A 16,369-nucleotide genomic window follows, 5' to 3' on the forward strand; every position below is an offset into this window, starting at 1 on the left:
ACCGCGTGAAAAAAGTGCAGCTTGCCCAGGTGTGGGGCCTCAGATATGGAGAGCTGACACAGCAAGATGATGCAACAAAAAGAGACACAGATTCCCAGTGCTGTGACAAGAATACAAGTGGACACAGAAGGACACACAGCAAATGGACAAAGAAAGCAGACAACTGGGGGTGGCAGGGAAGGGGAGAGAAATAAATTAAACAAAACAAAACACAATTACTTCTCAGGTGAGAATGATTTAAATGTCATCTCAAACATAATATGGGTCTGCTTCCGCCTCTCCCATCCTTCCTCCCCATATTCCCAAAGTGCCAGTGGTACTATGGGGTATGGTGAATACAACAGCCATCCCTACAGTACCCTGCCAGCCACTGAGCATGCTCTCAAGGATGGGGGGGGATGGGGACTGGGTTCCCTGGAGCTTGCACCAGCCCCCACCCCGCCTATTCCCCAAGGGAGCTGCAAGCACTCAGAAAGGAAGGAACAGAGAACTCCCAGCCCCTCCCCCTCCTGGGGTTGAGCAGCACCTCAGGTTTCCAGGTTCTGGCAGGGGTTGGGAGAAGCAGCTCTCCCGGCATAAAGGACGCTGTCTTTTATGTCCCTTGTAACATTGATGACCTGTCTCAAATATCCAGATCAGTCCCACTCATTCCCTGTGTACACAGCCAACCTGTGCTCGGTCAGACTCTAGACTCTTAAGGCTAAGAGAGAGTTAAGCTGCGGTGAGCTCCTAGCACAGGCCAGGGTGCGTTAAACGGGGATCCGTCCCTCTCTAAGGGAACCCCCACTGTGCGAGTGTGGAGGAAGGGGGCCTGGCAGGTGACGACTGCCTGGGTGGCTCCTCCTCGCCGGGCTCGGGCGCCATGATTCACTTCTGCCTGGCCCACACCGCCTATCGCCTCCGCTGCTCGCTGCCCAGATCTCGTCGGCTCAGGCTGTAAGTGTCTCTCCCCAGCCCAGGGCAAAAAAAAGCTCATTTTTTCCTGAGGCAGTCTTGAAGTTTAATTAAAATTTACTTTAGGGAGCAGGAGTAGCTCAGGGGTTTGAGCACTGCTTCCCATATACAAGGTCCCCTGGTACCTCCTAAAAAAAAATTGTTAAAAACTCACTGAGGTTAATAGGTTTTTACAAACACTGAGGTGTAAACATTAGGTAACATTAAGTCAGTTTTAAGACACTAAGTTTTTCAAAAGGAATGGTAATTATGCTTGGCTTTCATGATGTCCAGTATAACTAAATTTGTGTCAGCTAACTATTAAATAATTTGAGCGACTTGATAACCTCTCAATTTACATCTCTAAAAGAATGCCATTCCTTTCAAAATAGTAACTTTAAGCATTAAAGTTATTTTCACTCAATCAATGCTGCCATTGCTTGAAATACTTTGAGAATATATTTTGAAACTGCATATTCTTTTGAGTACCTTCATGGGGAATAAATCTTTGTCTCTGGAGGGGAGATTTGTCTTTTATAAATACTCTACAGTTATTGCATGCTAAACACAATTAAAATTAAAAATCAAGTAAATAATACAGTTTATGCTGGGAAAAGAAAAGATTTAACTATTAGTTACTGAGGAAGATTTTTATATGTCATGAAAACTATGGGCATGTATGTAATCTCAAAAGTAGAATTTAAAAAAATGTTTTGAGCAGTAACAGCCATCTTCATTTATCTGTGAAAGTTCAGGTAGGTAGATTAACGCAGTTCACTGGATACACTCAATGTAAAGCATCTGGCTGAAGGTAGAGCTAGCCCAGCCTAGGGGCTTGGCAAAGAACTCTCAGACCTGGGTTCAAATTCTAGCCCTACCACCTATTAGGTGTTTGTCCTTGGACAAGAGACTTAATTTTTCTGAATCTCAGTTCCTCATTTATAAAATGTTTGACACAATGCCTGCCACATAGTAGGAGCTGAATAAATGGCAGCTATTATATTATTGAAGATTATTAGATATAATGGGATGGGTCACAACTTGTCTTTATTGTAACTTTATCTCTCTGGTTGAAAGCAACATTATCATGGAACAGAACCTGAATTTGGTTACTTGAAGCTATTTTGTCACTAAACAAGTAAGGTAAAATGAAACTCACTGTGTCCCCCACAGCCAGGTGACCGTTTTCTTGTTTGGGATCACCACTCTGGCTCTCCAGTTCTACGTTCTGCTAAGGTAAGTTCTCACCACCAACCTGGCAGCTCAGTGCGCGTCTCGCCTGGGGAGATGGTTTGAGTGCTCTCGGGGACTCCTGTTACCCTTTTAATTGCCGCCTGCCCCATTGCTTCTGTCTCGGGTTATCAGCAGGAGCTACCTCTTTGTAAAGTCAAAAGTCTCAATACCAGTGGGAACAGCTGGGATTTGGGCAAATTGAGTTTTAGTTTAACTTTTAATCGATACTTATTTCTTATAGTGTAAGAAGCTATTAAACGAGAGATAGTGAAAGCTCTAATGTTTCAATTTATGGATTCCCCAGAGACCAACCCCAACAGCCTATCATTAGCTTAACATCTGCAGGGCTGAGGGCGTCATAGTGACACTCAACCAGTTCATGCTTTGATAACTTATTTGAGATTCTATGTTGGAAATTCATCCTGGGCCAGAAAAAAGTCAGTAACTTTGTCATTGAGCAAATAAAGCAAATGCAGTTTGAAACATTCCAAATTAAAAGTTGGAGTTCTAATAATCTGGAAATTCTAAAATATCTGAAACAGACTCTGCCTAAAGTGGGGGTGGGGGAAGGGTGAGGGAAACTCATCGTTTTTATACCTAGGAGCTGAGCACTAATTGTAATTGGCTTGACTCAAACGTGTTGGCTTCTACTGTAGATGGCGCCTGTGCTATTTCCTTAGTAATATATTTCCTTACTGTAGAGACCAAAAATCCCACAAAATATTTTTTCACTAAACTATCAAATTAACATGATTTAGAAAAATTGAAAATGTTAACTGTCTACCAATTATGACTATTAATAACTCTTCAAATTACTTGTGGGCAGTTTGACAGCATTAATTAGTCGCAGTAAAGAAACCAAGGTCCTAAAGAAAAGTGAGAGGACTGGAGCTAAAATGAGCTTAGTGTCAGAATTAGGATTAAAACTCAAGGGTCTGTGACTTCTGGTGCTGTGTTTGTATCACAGATTTCTTGTAACAAGTATGAAATTAACATATAACCCGGGATATTGCCTTTTAGACCCAGCTCTTCACTCTACTGCAGCCAGCCGCTCTTGATTAACTTGGTTGGTAATATCATCTTTACTTTCTTCACAATTGGTAAGTGTGCAGTTAGGCTGTAAAAAGGCTCATTAAGTGTCTGCTATCTGCCAGGCACTGCCAGAACAGACATGGGTAAGATAAGGGGTTCCTGCGCTGCAGGAATGCACAGACTGGACCTTAAGAAAAAATTCAAATTTAAAATTCAGGTGAAATTTTTAAGTTTCTTAGTAATTCTTTTAGTTGTCCTATAATTTGAATATGAAGCCAAGTTAAAGTAAATACAAATGTTTTATGTTTTAAAATTCTTTAATTATAATATTAAAGTATCAGATTTATTTACTCATTCAATAAATGGCTACTGAGCAGATGATACTGGGTAGGAAAACAAGGACAATACATCAAAAAGTGACACAGAAGAGGTGGAGTCTGATATGTGGAGATATTTTAGGAGTGTCTTAACTAATGCATTTTGACATTTTGATTATCTCTTCTTTTGCATGTACTTATAAGAGTGATATGTGATGTAAATAAAAACTAAAATTTTTTAAATGAAAAAATAAAAGTTATTGAGTATCTAAGTTACTGTTCTAGGCCTAAGAAAGAATCTCCCACTAAATCACAATGCACAAAGAGGCAAGAAAGTGGAATGGTGAGGAGCTCTGGCTTTAGAAACAGGAGGAGGCCAGTTCAAATCTTTCATAACTGTGTGACCTCAGGGGAGTTATATAACCCCTCTCAACTTCCCTTTCTTCATTTATAAAATGGGGGTTAAAAACACTTGCTTCACAGTTTTGCTGTAAGGTTCAAACGAGAGAATGTACGAAAAGTCCCTGGTATGCGGGAGTCACTCAAATGATAGTCACTGCTGCAACTTCTGGCACTGCCAGTAAAAGCATGGCTATGTCAAAGGAATACCCCCGTTTGGTTAAGGTTTGAGGATTTTTGTGCAATAGTTGGAAAGATGGGACACAAATTATACTCAGGTTTATATCCAAGGATATATTTCTGTAAAAAATAAGAAGAATTTATTTCTGAGATGATTAATCCCAGTAAACTGATACTGTTCCCCCATCCTTTCAGGTTTTACTGTGCTGCTTATTCAGATGGAACACGTCCCACAGGCACTAAAGCGGATGTTTTCTGCATTTGGTGTGGGATCCTTATGTGAGGGAGTCTGCACTGTGGGCTTCACAATTTTGGCAACAGACTGTGTATGCTTTTAATACTGAATTTCTAAAGGATCCTCTTAATCTGTACACTTGGTTGTCTACCTTTCATCTTTAATGCATATTTTCTATTTATGTTAAAAATAGACGTATAGAGATGGGATTTCTAATTACACACATCATAGCTAAAACATTTCATTGGGGAAAAGTGAAAAAAATTCTAAAAAGAATTTATTCTTTTCGTGGGCAAATACCACTTCACTAAAATTTTTAAAAAGATATTAATCAAAAGTGGAGCTGATGGATTGGATTTAGTATTTAAGCAGCAAACCTGCCATCTCTTGCAAAGTTCGTACCTTCATTTAAATCCTTGCAGGAAAAAGAAACATTAAAAAAAAGGAAAAAGAGAAATCCTTGCAGCAAAAGCAGTTTTAATGCGTGTTCCAATTAAAGGGAAGAGTATTCCTCATTGTGCTTTTTCCTCCCAAATACAGGAAAAAACCACCCTTGAACTTTACTACTTATCTGTGCTGCTGTCAGTGAGCAGCTTGGCTTCTACAGGTAAACATAGAACCTTTCCAAGTAACCTATTCTTGTCAAGGACCTTACAAGTCCTTCAAAGGAAGCAAATGCTCAGCTAGGATTGTTATATTACTCCAAGAAGCTAAGGAGTATGAAAAGAAAAGGGCAGGGGTTTGGATATGATATCAAAAGGCATCCTGTTCACATTATTTCTACTCTATTCCTTCATCCTGTAGTGCTTCTCTCAGGCCTGGGGCTCAATTGGCTGGCCAGTGTGACCTGTACAAGGCCAGATGCCAACCAACAGTCTAAAGCTGCATTGGGGCCCTGCTGATCTCCTGCTGCAGATGCACATCTTTGGTACCAAGCCTCCCGGTGTGTGTCACAGCAGCCCTGCCACCTGACAGCAAGCACACCCCCATCTCTCATGAACAAATATCTCTCACCACTATTTCTAGATGAAGGTTCAGCTGTACCTTAGAGCAAACAGGAAGCACGTTAAAACCGGCCATTTGGAAGAAAGCTGTCTTTAAGCATTAACAACCACTGACAAGAGGAACAATTCAACTGAAATCACACAATTGACTTTATAACCAAATTCACTCCAAGTAAGGATCTCTTATTAAATATTTCAAGATCGTTATTTTGACTTTCTGAACATCCTTTTTGTGTTTCAATGGAGTTAGTATTATAAGCTAGATGACTGCTACAGATACATATACCTAAAAGGAAGGAAATATGTAAACCTTGGTAATGAACAAAAGTTTAATTTCAAAAGAACACAGTGATTGTATATTTAATATTCAATAAATATATTTCATTCCTTTTTAAAAAATGCTGTGGGGAACCAGCAAGATGGCGGCAGAGTAAGGAGCTCCTAGAGTCACCTCGTGCTACAGAGCAGTTAGTAAACACCCTAGAACTATCTAAAGCACATGTTTTGGGGGCTCCAGGAGACCAGAGGAGCATCCTACAACATCCTTGAAGGAATGGAAGGAGGAGACTGCCCATCTGCAGAGAAGATCCATAAGTAGAGTGCTCCATGCCACGGAGGCCGGTGCCCATCCTCCACTGGAGGCATAAGCTGCCTAGGGAACTGTTCCGTAGCTGGAATTGGAAGCTCCACCTCCCAAAAACGGGGAAGAAAGAGACAGCTGGGCACCAACTTCAGCTACTGATTAGTAAATTCAGCAGGCTAAAGTATAATCCTAAGAACAGCTAAAGTTTGAACTGGTCCAAGTCAGAAAGAGGCTGGCAGCCGCCATTTTAACTCCACCCCTGGCACGAGGGGAAGCAGGGCAGACTGAAAATAACAGTGCTGGTGGGGACCAGCTTCTTTCCATCCAGATTAGACTTCTGATCTAGAATAAGTTCTGAACCCTCCTCTGGCAGGGAGGAAGCTGTGAGGACCTGTGCCAGCCTCTCTGGGAAAATACAGGCCATGCCACAGAGGCTGCTGATCATCCTACTCTGGCAGCGCAAGCAGCCTCAGGAGCTATTCTGTGGCTGGCATTAGAAGCTCCAATTCCCAAAAACAGGACAGAAGAGATTGCTGGCCACCAAGTTCAGCTACTGATTAGTAAACTCAGCTGGCTAAAGTATAACCCTAAGAACAGCTAAAGTTTGAACCGGTCCAGTTGGGAAAGAAGCCAGGACCCTCCATTTTAACTCTGCCCCCAGCATGAGGGCAAGCCAGGCTGACCGAAAATTACAGTGCTGGTAGGGACCAGCTTCTTTCACCCAGATCAGCCTGCAGCCCTAGCCTAGGCATCAGCCCCACCTCTAACAGGGAGAATGCTGGAGGGCTCTGCACCAGCCTCTCTGGGTAACTGCAGGTACATTCGGCTGGACAGAGTTGGAAGTCGACCTGGGCAACTGTGGTCATTTTGGACCCACACTGCACAGATTGTTGTCCACACCTGCAGCTCCATCCTCACCCCATGCAGGGGAGACAGGGGTGTGAAATTTCATCAGTCTCTCTGGGTAACTACAGTCTAGGCCTGAACAACTTGGATTATTACACAGGATTGCGGCTCTGTCCCTACCCCTGGCAAAGGAGAAAGCCGGGAGAAGCTTCATCGGTCCTGGGGAAATGAGGACAGTTTGAGGCTCCACAGTTTACACAGCTTACAGCTTTCCCAACCCTACTGAAGGACATGGATATCCATGTCTAAGAAGAACAACGTATTCCCAACTGAATAAAACCGAACAGATCAACTGCAAGACACATACTAATCAGAATGTCAAATGTCAAAGACAGAATTCTGAGAGGAGCAAGAGAAAAGCAACGCATAACATATAAGGGATATCCAGTAAGATTAAGTTCTGATTTCTCATCAAAAACCATGGAGGCAAGAAGACAGTGGCATGATATATTTAAGATACTGCAAGAGAAAAACTTCCAGCCAAGAATTTCATATCTAGCAAAATTGTTTTTGAAAAAAGAGGGCAAGTTTAGAATATTCACAGATAAACAGAAACTGAGTTTGTAACCTAGAGACTGACTTTGCAGGAAATACTAAAGGATGTGCTGCAGCCTGAAAAGACAGGAAAGAGAGGCCTGGAAGAGAGTCTAGAAATGAGGATTGTATCAACAAAAGAACTAAAAGTGTCAAAAGAGTGGTGAAAATAAAATATGACAGATTAAACCCAAATATTTAGGAACAAACTTAACCAAAAATGTAAAGCACTTGTATTCAGAAAACTACAACTCATTGTTAAAAGAAATTTTAAAAAGACCTAAGACTTGGAAGAACATTTCATCCTCCAAGATTGGAAGACTAAATATCATTAAGACATCAATTAAGAAAAAAAAAAGATGTCAGTTCTACTCAAATAGATATACAGATTCAAGCAATCCTGATAAAAATTCCATCAGCATTTTTTAAATAAATGGAAAACATGATTATCAAATGTATTTGGAAGGGTAAGAGGTCCTGAATAGCCAGAAACATCTTAAAACGGAAAAGCAAAGTTGGAGGACTCTCACTTCTGGACTTTAAATCATATTACCTAGGGAAGGAGATGTGGCTCAATTGAAAAAGCATCTGCCTACCATATGGGAGGACTGGGGTTTGATCCCTGGGGCCTCCTGGTGAAAAAGAAAAAGAGAAAGTGTGCCCATGTGGTGAGCCAGCGGCCGCATGGTGAACCAAGTGACCGCGCAAGTTCCACATGGCAAGCCAGTGCCCTGCAGTGAGCCAGTGCCCGCACAAGTGAGTCATGCAACGAGATGATGACACAACAAAAGAGAGACGAAGGAGAAAGTCAAGGTGAAGCACAGAAGAAACCACAAACTGAAATGCTGTAGCCGACAGGGAACCTCTCTCCACACCAGAAGTCCCCAGGATCAAATCCCAACAAATCCTAGAGGAGAAGACAAAAAAAGAGAGAAACAGATACAGAAGATCACACAGCAAATGGACATAAGACAACAAAAACAGCAGGGTGGGGGGAGGGGAAGGGAAAAATAAATAAATCTTTTTAAAAAATCATATTACCTAGCTACAGTGGTAAAAACAGCATGGTACTGGCATAAAGACAGACACATAAACCAATGGAACAGAACCAGTGGTTCAGAAATAGACCCTCACATGTATGGTCAAGTAATTTTTGACTAGCCTGTCAAACCCACCTAGTTTGGGCAGAACAGTCCATTCAACAAATGGTGCTGAGAGAACTGGATATCCATAGCCAAAGGAAGGAAAGAGGACCCCTATCTCACACCTTATCCAAAAATTAACTCAAAATGGATCAAATACCTAAATATAAAAATAAGAACCACAAAGCTTCTAGAAGAAACTGTAGGAAAATATCTTCAAGAATGTTGATAGGGGGTGGATTCTTAAAGGAGATAAGAGGAGAAGTAAGATGGACTACTGATTTTAATGTCTGTATAAGTTTTAATTAGCTTTAGTGTGGAAATGTATACAGTTGATGGTAACACATTATAGTGTGAAACTGCTGGTTTATAAATGGGAATGTGGCTGAAAAGGATAGTCTATGGATGTAAATGCCAACTGACAGAAAGCTAGAGAATAATCCAGGGACTGAATAACACAGTAAACCCAGAGGTGGATGAGAATTGTGATGATGGTACAGATGCAAGAGTGTCCTTTGTGAGCTAGAGCAGATGTACTTCACTATTGCAGGGTGGTGGGACTATGGAAAAGCATGGGAAAAATACAACTGGAGTGACCTAGAGACCATGGTTAACAGTAATAATGTAATTTTCATGCATCTATGCCAAAGATGTACTGTGTTGATAGTGGGGGAGTATGGGAAAAGTGTGCCAAATGAAGGCTATGGACCTGCTAATAATCTGATGATATTATCTCATTAACTGTAAAAACAAAAGGTTCCACCACAGTGGTATGTTGATAGAGGGGTGTTGTTTGGGAATTCTGCACATGCGCATGATTGTTTTATAGGTTTACAACTTCTGTCATAAAAATATATTTAAAAAATAATAATAGGGTAAATTGGAAGGAAAATGTCTCATGACAATGCAAGGTATTGGTGGAGGGTTGATGTATAGGACCCCTGTATGATGTTATGCATGTTTGCTTTGTAAGTTCACAACTTTTACTATACACTTATTGTTTATATATGTTCATGTATAAATGATGTAAAATAATAATATTATAATAATAATAAGAGAGTGGGTTGGAGGAAAATATACCAAATATAAGATACTTTGGTTAGTAGTAATATTTTGTATGTTTATGTATGAGTGGACATACTTCAATAAATTTTTTAAAATTAATTTATTGAAATATATCACCCACACACAAACATACATAAATAGTAAGTGTATAGTAATAGTTGTGAACTAATAAAACAAACATATATAACATCATACAGGACTCTCATAACTTACCCTACCACCAACACCTTACATTGTTGTTAAACCTTTTTAACTAATGATTAAAGAACATTGTCAAAGTATTACTACTAACCAAAGTATTTCCCCCAACCCTCCCTATTATTATTATCTTTATGTCATTTATATATGAACATACATAAACAAGTGTATGTAAAAGTTGTGAACTTACAAAGCAAACATCATAACATCATACAGGGGTCCCAGGCATCAATCCTCCACCTACACCTAGCATTGTCATGAGATGTTTGTTACAAATTACGAAAGAACACTATCAAATCCTACTATTATAGTCCTTATCTTACATTTGGTGTGTTTTTCCCCCAACACACCTTATTATTTTTTTAATATGTTTTTTATGACAGAAGTTGTAAACTTATAAAACAATCATGCACATATGCAGAATTCCCAAGCAACACCCCTCTATCAACACACCACACTGTGGTGGAACATTTGTTACAGATAAGATAATATCATCTGATTGTTACCATGTCCATAGTATACATTTGGCTCACATTTTCCATACTGCCTCATTATCAACACAATACATCTTATCTTCGGCATAGATGCAAGAATATTACATTACTGTTAACCACAGTACATAGTCATTCCAGTTGTATTTTTCCCATGCGTTCCCATCACCCTACAGTAGTGCTATACATTTGCTATAGCTCACGAAGGACACCCTTGTATCTGTACCATCAACCACAATTCTCATCCAGCTCTTGGTTTACTGTGCTATTTAGTTCCTAGATTATTCTCTAGCATTCTGTCAGTTGGCATTTACATCCCTAGACTACCATTTTCAGTGACATCCCTATTTATAAACTAGCTATTACTATTTTTACCATCCATTCTATACATTTCCACACTTTTACAGTAAAGCTAATTAGAACTTCTACATAATTAAATATCAGTAGTCTATCTCTGTCCTTTTCTTATCTCCATTAAGAATCCACCACTGGGCAGTGGACTTGGCCCAATTGATAGGGCGTCTGCCTACCATATGGGAGGTCCGCGGTTCAAATCCCGGGCCTCCTTGACCCGTGTGGAGCTGGCCCACACGCAGTGCTGATGCACGCAAGGAGTGCCCTGCCATGCAGGGGTGTCCCTCGCATAGGGGAGCCCCACGCAAAAGGAGTGTGCCCCGTAAGGAGAGCCGCCCAGCGCGAAAGTTAAGCCTGCCCAGGAATGGCACTGCACATACGGAGAGCTGACGCAGCAAAATGACGCAACAAAAAGAGACACAGATTCCCATGCCACTGACAACAACAGAAGCGGGAAAAAAAAAAGAACACGCAGCAAATAGACACAGAGAACAGACAACGGAGGGGGGGGTGCCGGGAAGGGGAGAGAAACAAACAAAAAATCCAAGTCTTTAAAAAAGATGGCGGCTCCAGGCTTCTTTATGACTTGGACAGGCTCAAACTTTAGCTGTTCTCAGGATTATACTTTAGTCTGCTAAATTTTACTTATCATTAGCTGAAGTTAGTGCCCAACTGTCTCTTCCTCCCCCGTTTTGGGGAAGTGGAGCTTTCAATTCCAGCTGCAGAACAGCTTCTGAGGCTGCTTGTACCTCCAGTGGAGGATGGGCACCGGCCTCCAGGGCGTGGAGCCTCTACTTACGAGTCTTCTTTGCAGATGGGCAGTCTCCTCCTTCCATTCCCTTCTGGCCTCCTGAAGCCCCCAAACAGGTGCTTCAGCTAGCTCCAGAGAGCTCTGGGTGTTTGCTAACTTTCCTGTAGCAGGAGCTGACTCTAAGAGCCCCTTACTCTGCCGCCATCTTGCTGTCTCTTCAATAAATTTTTATAAAAGAAAAAAAAAATGCAGTTGGAAATATTGGAGTAAAAAGAATCACAATTTCTTTCATATGGGTTAAAACGGTCATTTATATCATGACAGATTATTGTCTAAGCATGATACTCTTCTGTGTGTTCACGGATTCTGAGGTATTAAGTAGTAGCTAGGTACTCACAAATACTTCCAATGTCTTTAGGAACTGGAGACAACTCCATTCTTGAGGAATAAATAAATAAATCTTAAAAAAAAAAAAAAAAAAAAGAACTTCAAGCCATCTTCAAGGCCTTTCTTTCTCATTCTCTCCCTCTTTCCTGCCTTCTTTCTTTTTTATACCCCATCAGGAAATCCTGTTGGCTCTACCTTCAAAACATATTTAGAATCCAACCACTTTTCACTATTTAGAAATCTTTAACTGATTTTTCTAAATACAAGAAGCTGCTTCTTAATACGTAGGCTGCTCAATATTTCTACACCTTGAAATTATGCAACATTCTTAACTTCAGAAAATTATACTTCTTAATTGATAAGCATAACTTGAAGCATAATTTGAACTAGCACTTTTGAAAAAATGTCAAAGGTGGTTAAATCACCAGCTTCTGCTTAGTCATCAATCCACAATCTATACAACTCAAATTTCATTTACTTATTTTCTTTCATGATTTTATTTTCTTTAAGACCATATCTGAGAGAAGCAGATGTGGTTCAAATGATTGGGCTCCTGTCTACCATATAGGAGGGCCAGGGTTTGATTCCTGGGGCCTCCTGGTGAGGTCAAGCTGGCCTGAGCGGCAAGATGGCCCATGTGGAGTGCTGGCCTGAGCAGAAAGCTGGTACAGCAAGAAGACACAACAAAAAGAGACACAGAGGAGAGACAATAAGAGATGAAGTGGACCAGGGAGCTGAGGTGGTGCAAGAGATTGAGCGCCTCTCTTCCACTCCAGAAGGTCCCAGGATTGGTTCCCAGAGCTGCCTAAAGAGAAGACAAGCAGAAACAGAAGGACACTAGGTGAATGGACACACAAAGCAGACAGCGAGTGCAAAACAACAGCAAGGAGGGAGAGAAAGAAAAAAAAAAGACCATATCTGATTTTGCCAGAGTTAATTCCATTAAGAAACAGCTATTTTGTGCTATGGATATCTTATGAAATATAAATGATGCTCTTTCCTGATACAGGTGAAACTTATGAAACTCTAAAATACATAAAACTGGAAAATGGATTTGGCCCAACGGATAGGGCATCCGCCTACCACATGGGAGGTCCAGGGTTCAAACGCAGGGCCTCCTGACTTGTGTGATAAGCTGGCCCACGCATAGTGCTGATGCGCACAAGGAGTGCCATGCCCAGCAGGGGTGTCCCCCGTGTAAGGGAGCCCCATGCGCAAGGAGTGAGCCCCATAAGGAGAGCCGTCCAGTGCGAAGAAAGTGCAGCCTGCCCCAGAATGGCACTGCATACACGGAGAGCTGACAAAGCAAGATGATGATGCAACAAAACGAGACACAGATTCCAGGTGCCACTGACAAGAATACAAGTGGACACAGAAGAACACACAGTGAATGGACACAGAAAGCAGACAACTGGGGCGGGGCAGGGAAGGGGAGAGAAATAAAAAATAAATCTTCAAAAAAATAAAAAATAAGAAAAAATAAAATACATAAAACTGGGCTAGTTTTAGCTATTTCTTAATTTAGATAGCTACAATCAGCAATGCTCCCTCACAGAGTAACTAAATTCTCTGACCCACATGGGCTTAAAGGGAAGAAACTTTTGTTGGGCAACTACTTTGTGGTGGTTGCTGTATTTCAGGAATTCTTAATCCTGGGGTCCAGGTTTCAGGGGTATTTAATGTCTCTAAAGTTATAAACAAAATGTTGGGTATGTGTACATATGAGCAGCTTCCTGGGGAAATGTTAAGGGAGGTTTGAGACATTAAAAATATTAAGAAATACTGTGCTGAATGCATTATATTTACTATAAGAAAATAATCTGATGTTTGACATTTACTACCTCCTATTTTAAATTTTAAAATGGGACAGTAGGGGAGTGGATACGGCTTAAGCGGTTGAGTGCCTGCTTCCCACATGGGAGGTCCCAGGTTTGGTTCCTGGTGCTTCCTAAAAAAAAAAAACAACTTAGAGGGACTGATGTGGCTCAGGGATTGAGGGCCAATTTCCCACATATGAGGTCATAGTTTCAATCCCTGGCCTGGTACCTCAAAAAAAAAAAAAAAAAAGGGACAGTCTTCACATTACTTTTTTGTACAGTTGCTAAGCCCCAGAAGTATGAAAAACCTCATTATTAATTTTTTTCCTCACTGAAGTATGCTTGATTGATAAACATGTGTGCTCAAGTACAAAAGACCAGTAAATGCAAAACAGAAACGACCAGAAAAGTCAGAATTACTCTGAAATTCAGTTTCCTGTCCTAAAATATGAAAAAAATCCCTCTCTATTCTTTGCCAGTGGAGAAATAAGTGAAGCTGAGGAAAGTAGATCTGTGAAGTGGAGGGAACCAGAATTTATTCTGCTTTCTTTCTTAAACATGAAGAGGAGGGAAAATGAAATAAAAATATTTGCATGTGCTAAAATTATATGTAAAATAAAAATTGTCTTTTTTTTTTTGCTTTTAAAAGTTAACGTCAGACTGGAGTGAAGGGCCTGGGTGGGAAAGCATTAGGAGACAAATGGTTAGGTGGGCTGAGGCCCAATCATGGAGTGCTTTAGATGTCATAGTTGAAATTTCAGATTTTATCCTGTAGGAAATGGGAAGGTATTGAAGAGTTTAAAAAAGGGAGTAATGTTAATAGAGCACTTTAGAAATATCTGTTTGTTAATCATTGTTCAGCAAATATTTCCTGAGCAATTATTATGTTGTATATGCTGAAAATAAGGCAGTAAAACAAAACTGTCAAAATTCCTTATCTGTGAGGTTTATCCATACAGTGGAATCCTATTCAGCAATAATAATAATAAAAGAATAAACACTAATACAAACAACATGGATGAATCTCACAGACATTATTTTTGACTGAAAGAAGACAGTTGCAGGGCAGTGGACTTGGCCCAGTGGTTAGGGCATCCGTCTACCACATGGGAGGTCCGCGGTTCAAACCCCGAGCCTCCTTGACCCGTGTGCAGCTGGCCCATGTGCAGTGCTGATGCGCGCAAGGAGTGCCCTGCCACGCAGGGGTGTCTCCTGTGTAGGGGAGCCCCACGCGCAAGGAGTGTGCCCCGTAAGGAGAGCCGCTCAGCGCAAAAGAAAGTGCAGCCTGCCCAGGAATGGTGCCGCACACACAGAGAGCTGACACAACAAGATGGCGCAACAAAAAGGAACACAGATTCCCGTGCCGCTGACAACAACAGAAGCGGACAAAGAAGATGCAGCAAACAGACACAGAGAACAGACAACCGGGGTGGGGTAAAAGGGGAGAGAAATAAATAAATAAAAATCTTTGAAAAAAAAATTGCATTAAAAAAAAAAAGAAGCCAGGTGCAAAAGGATATGTACCGTAGGATTCCATTTATATGAAATCCTAGAAAGGTCATCTAAGCTAATGACATAAAGCAGATCAGTGGTTGCCTGGGGCTGGAAGTGGGCATAGGGGATAGATCATAGAGGGCAAAGGGCTTCAGGGTTCCTATTTGTGGAATACTAATTTCATCTCCTGTGCCCTCCACTGAATGGTAATCTACTCTTTGGCAGGGCCTTTTTTGTGTACATATATATCCTGTTTATTTTACTATAATGATAATGGTAATAATGGAAATATTCACTGAGTTCTTCCTACGCACCAAGCAACATGCTAACACTCGTACTATCCTTACAAGAACCCAATGAGGTATGTACTATTATTATCCCTTTTATATAGATGAGGAAACTAAGTTAGGTTGAAGAACTTGCTCATGATCTTGCAGTTAGTTTAAGATCCTTCCTTGGCTCTAAAAGTTCATGCTCATAACCATTAGGCAAGATTTACAATTGTACAAGCTATTTACTAGTAGACATTTAAAAGAGGTCCAGCAGTTCAGAGAGCCTTTGGCACCTGATACCTCTCTTGTTAGTCACTCAAGTCTCAAGTTCCCCAGCATTTTCCCTACCTACCAGGAGCAACCTTTATTCTCTGGGGCTCCCATGTGAGTTATAAATTAAAGTGTCTTAAACTGCTCCAGCAGCCAAATAGCAGTTAATTGGCTCCCAAGTTATGACTTGTGCTTGGATTCTATTTTTGTTTGAAAACTGGAACTCAAACCAATTTCTCCTACATATGTACTAGGAATACTTAATGGAACACTATAATATCATCAAAATTAGGGGAACTACAATGAAAAGATAAACAACCCAACTAAAAATGGGGCAAAGGACTTGAATAGATAATTCTCCAAAGAAGATATACAACTGGCCAATAAGCACATGAAAAAATCATTAGCCATAGGAAAATGCAAATCAAAACCACAATGAGATACCACTCACACCCACTAGGAAGAGTAGTATTTTTAAAAATAAAAATTTTTTTTAAAGCAAAATAAGTGCCAGCAAGGATGTAGAGATAAAGGTACCCTTGTACTTTGTTGGTGGGAACGTAAAACAGTGCAGCTGCTGTGGAAAACAGTTTGTGGTTCTTCAAAGAGTTAAACATAGAACTACCATATGGCCCAGCAATCCCACTTATCGGTATAAACCTGAAAGAATTAAAAACAGGGACTTACGGAAGCGGATTTGGTTCAACTGAGAGCATCTGCCTACCATATGGGAGGCCCAGGGTTCAAATCCAAGATCTCCTGACCTGTGTGG

General features: G+C 40.7%; 2 protein-coding genes across 2 annotated transcripts in view; one reads left to right on the forward strand and one right to left on the reverse strand.

Annotated features, from left to right (window-relative positions):
- Positions 1–16,369, reverse strand: part of NMNAT1 (nicotinamide nucleotide adenylyltransferase 1) — a 42,358-nt gene that overhangs the window by 24,039 nt on the left and 1,950 nt on the right. The window lies entirely within an intron of this gene.
- Positions 863–5,504, forward strand: LOC111766314 (uncharacterized). The gene is given in 6 exon segments (NM_001366405.1): positions 863–936; positions 2,107–2,169; positions 3,187–3,266; positions 4,290–4,420; positions 4,870–4,936; positions 5,134–5,504. Coding segments are annotated over 6 exon segments (513 nt in total). The 3' UTR covers positions 5,232–5,504.

The sequence above is a fragment of the Dasypus novemcinctus genome, chromosome 9, assembly GCF_030445035.2.
Source record: "Dasypus novemcinctus isolate mDasNov1 chromosome 9, mDasNov1.1.hap2, whole genome shotgun sequence".
In the NCBI taxonomy this organism is placed as follows: domain Eukaryota; kingdom Metazoa; phylum Chordata; class Mammalia; order Cingulata; family Dasypodidae; genus Dasypus; species Dasypus novemcinctus.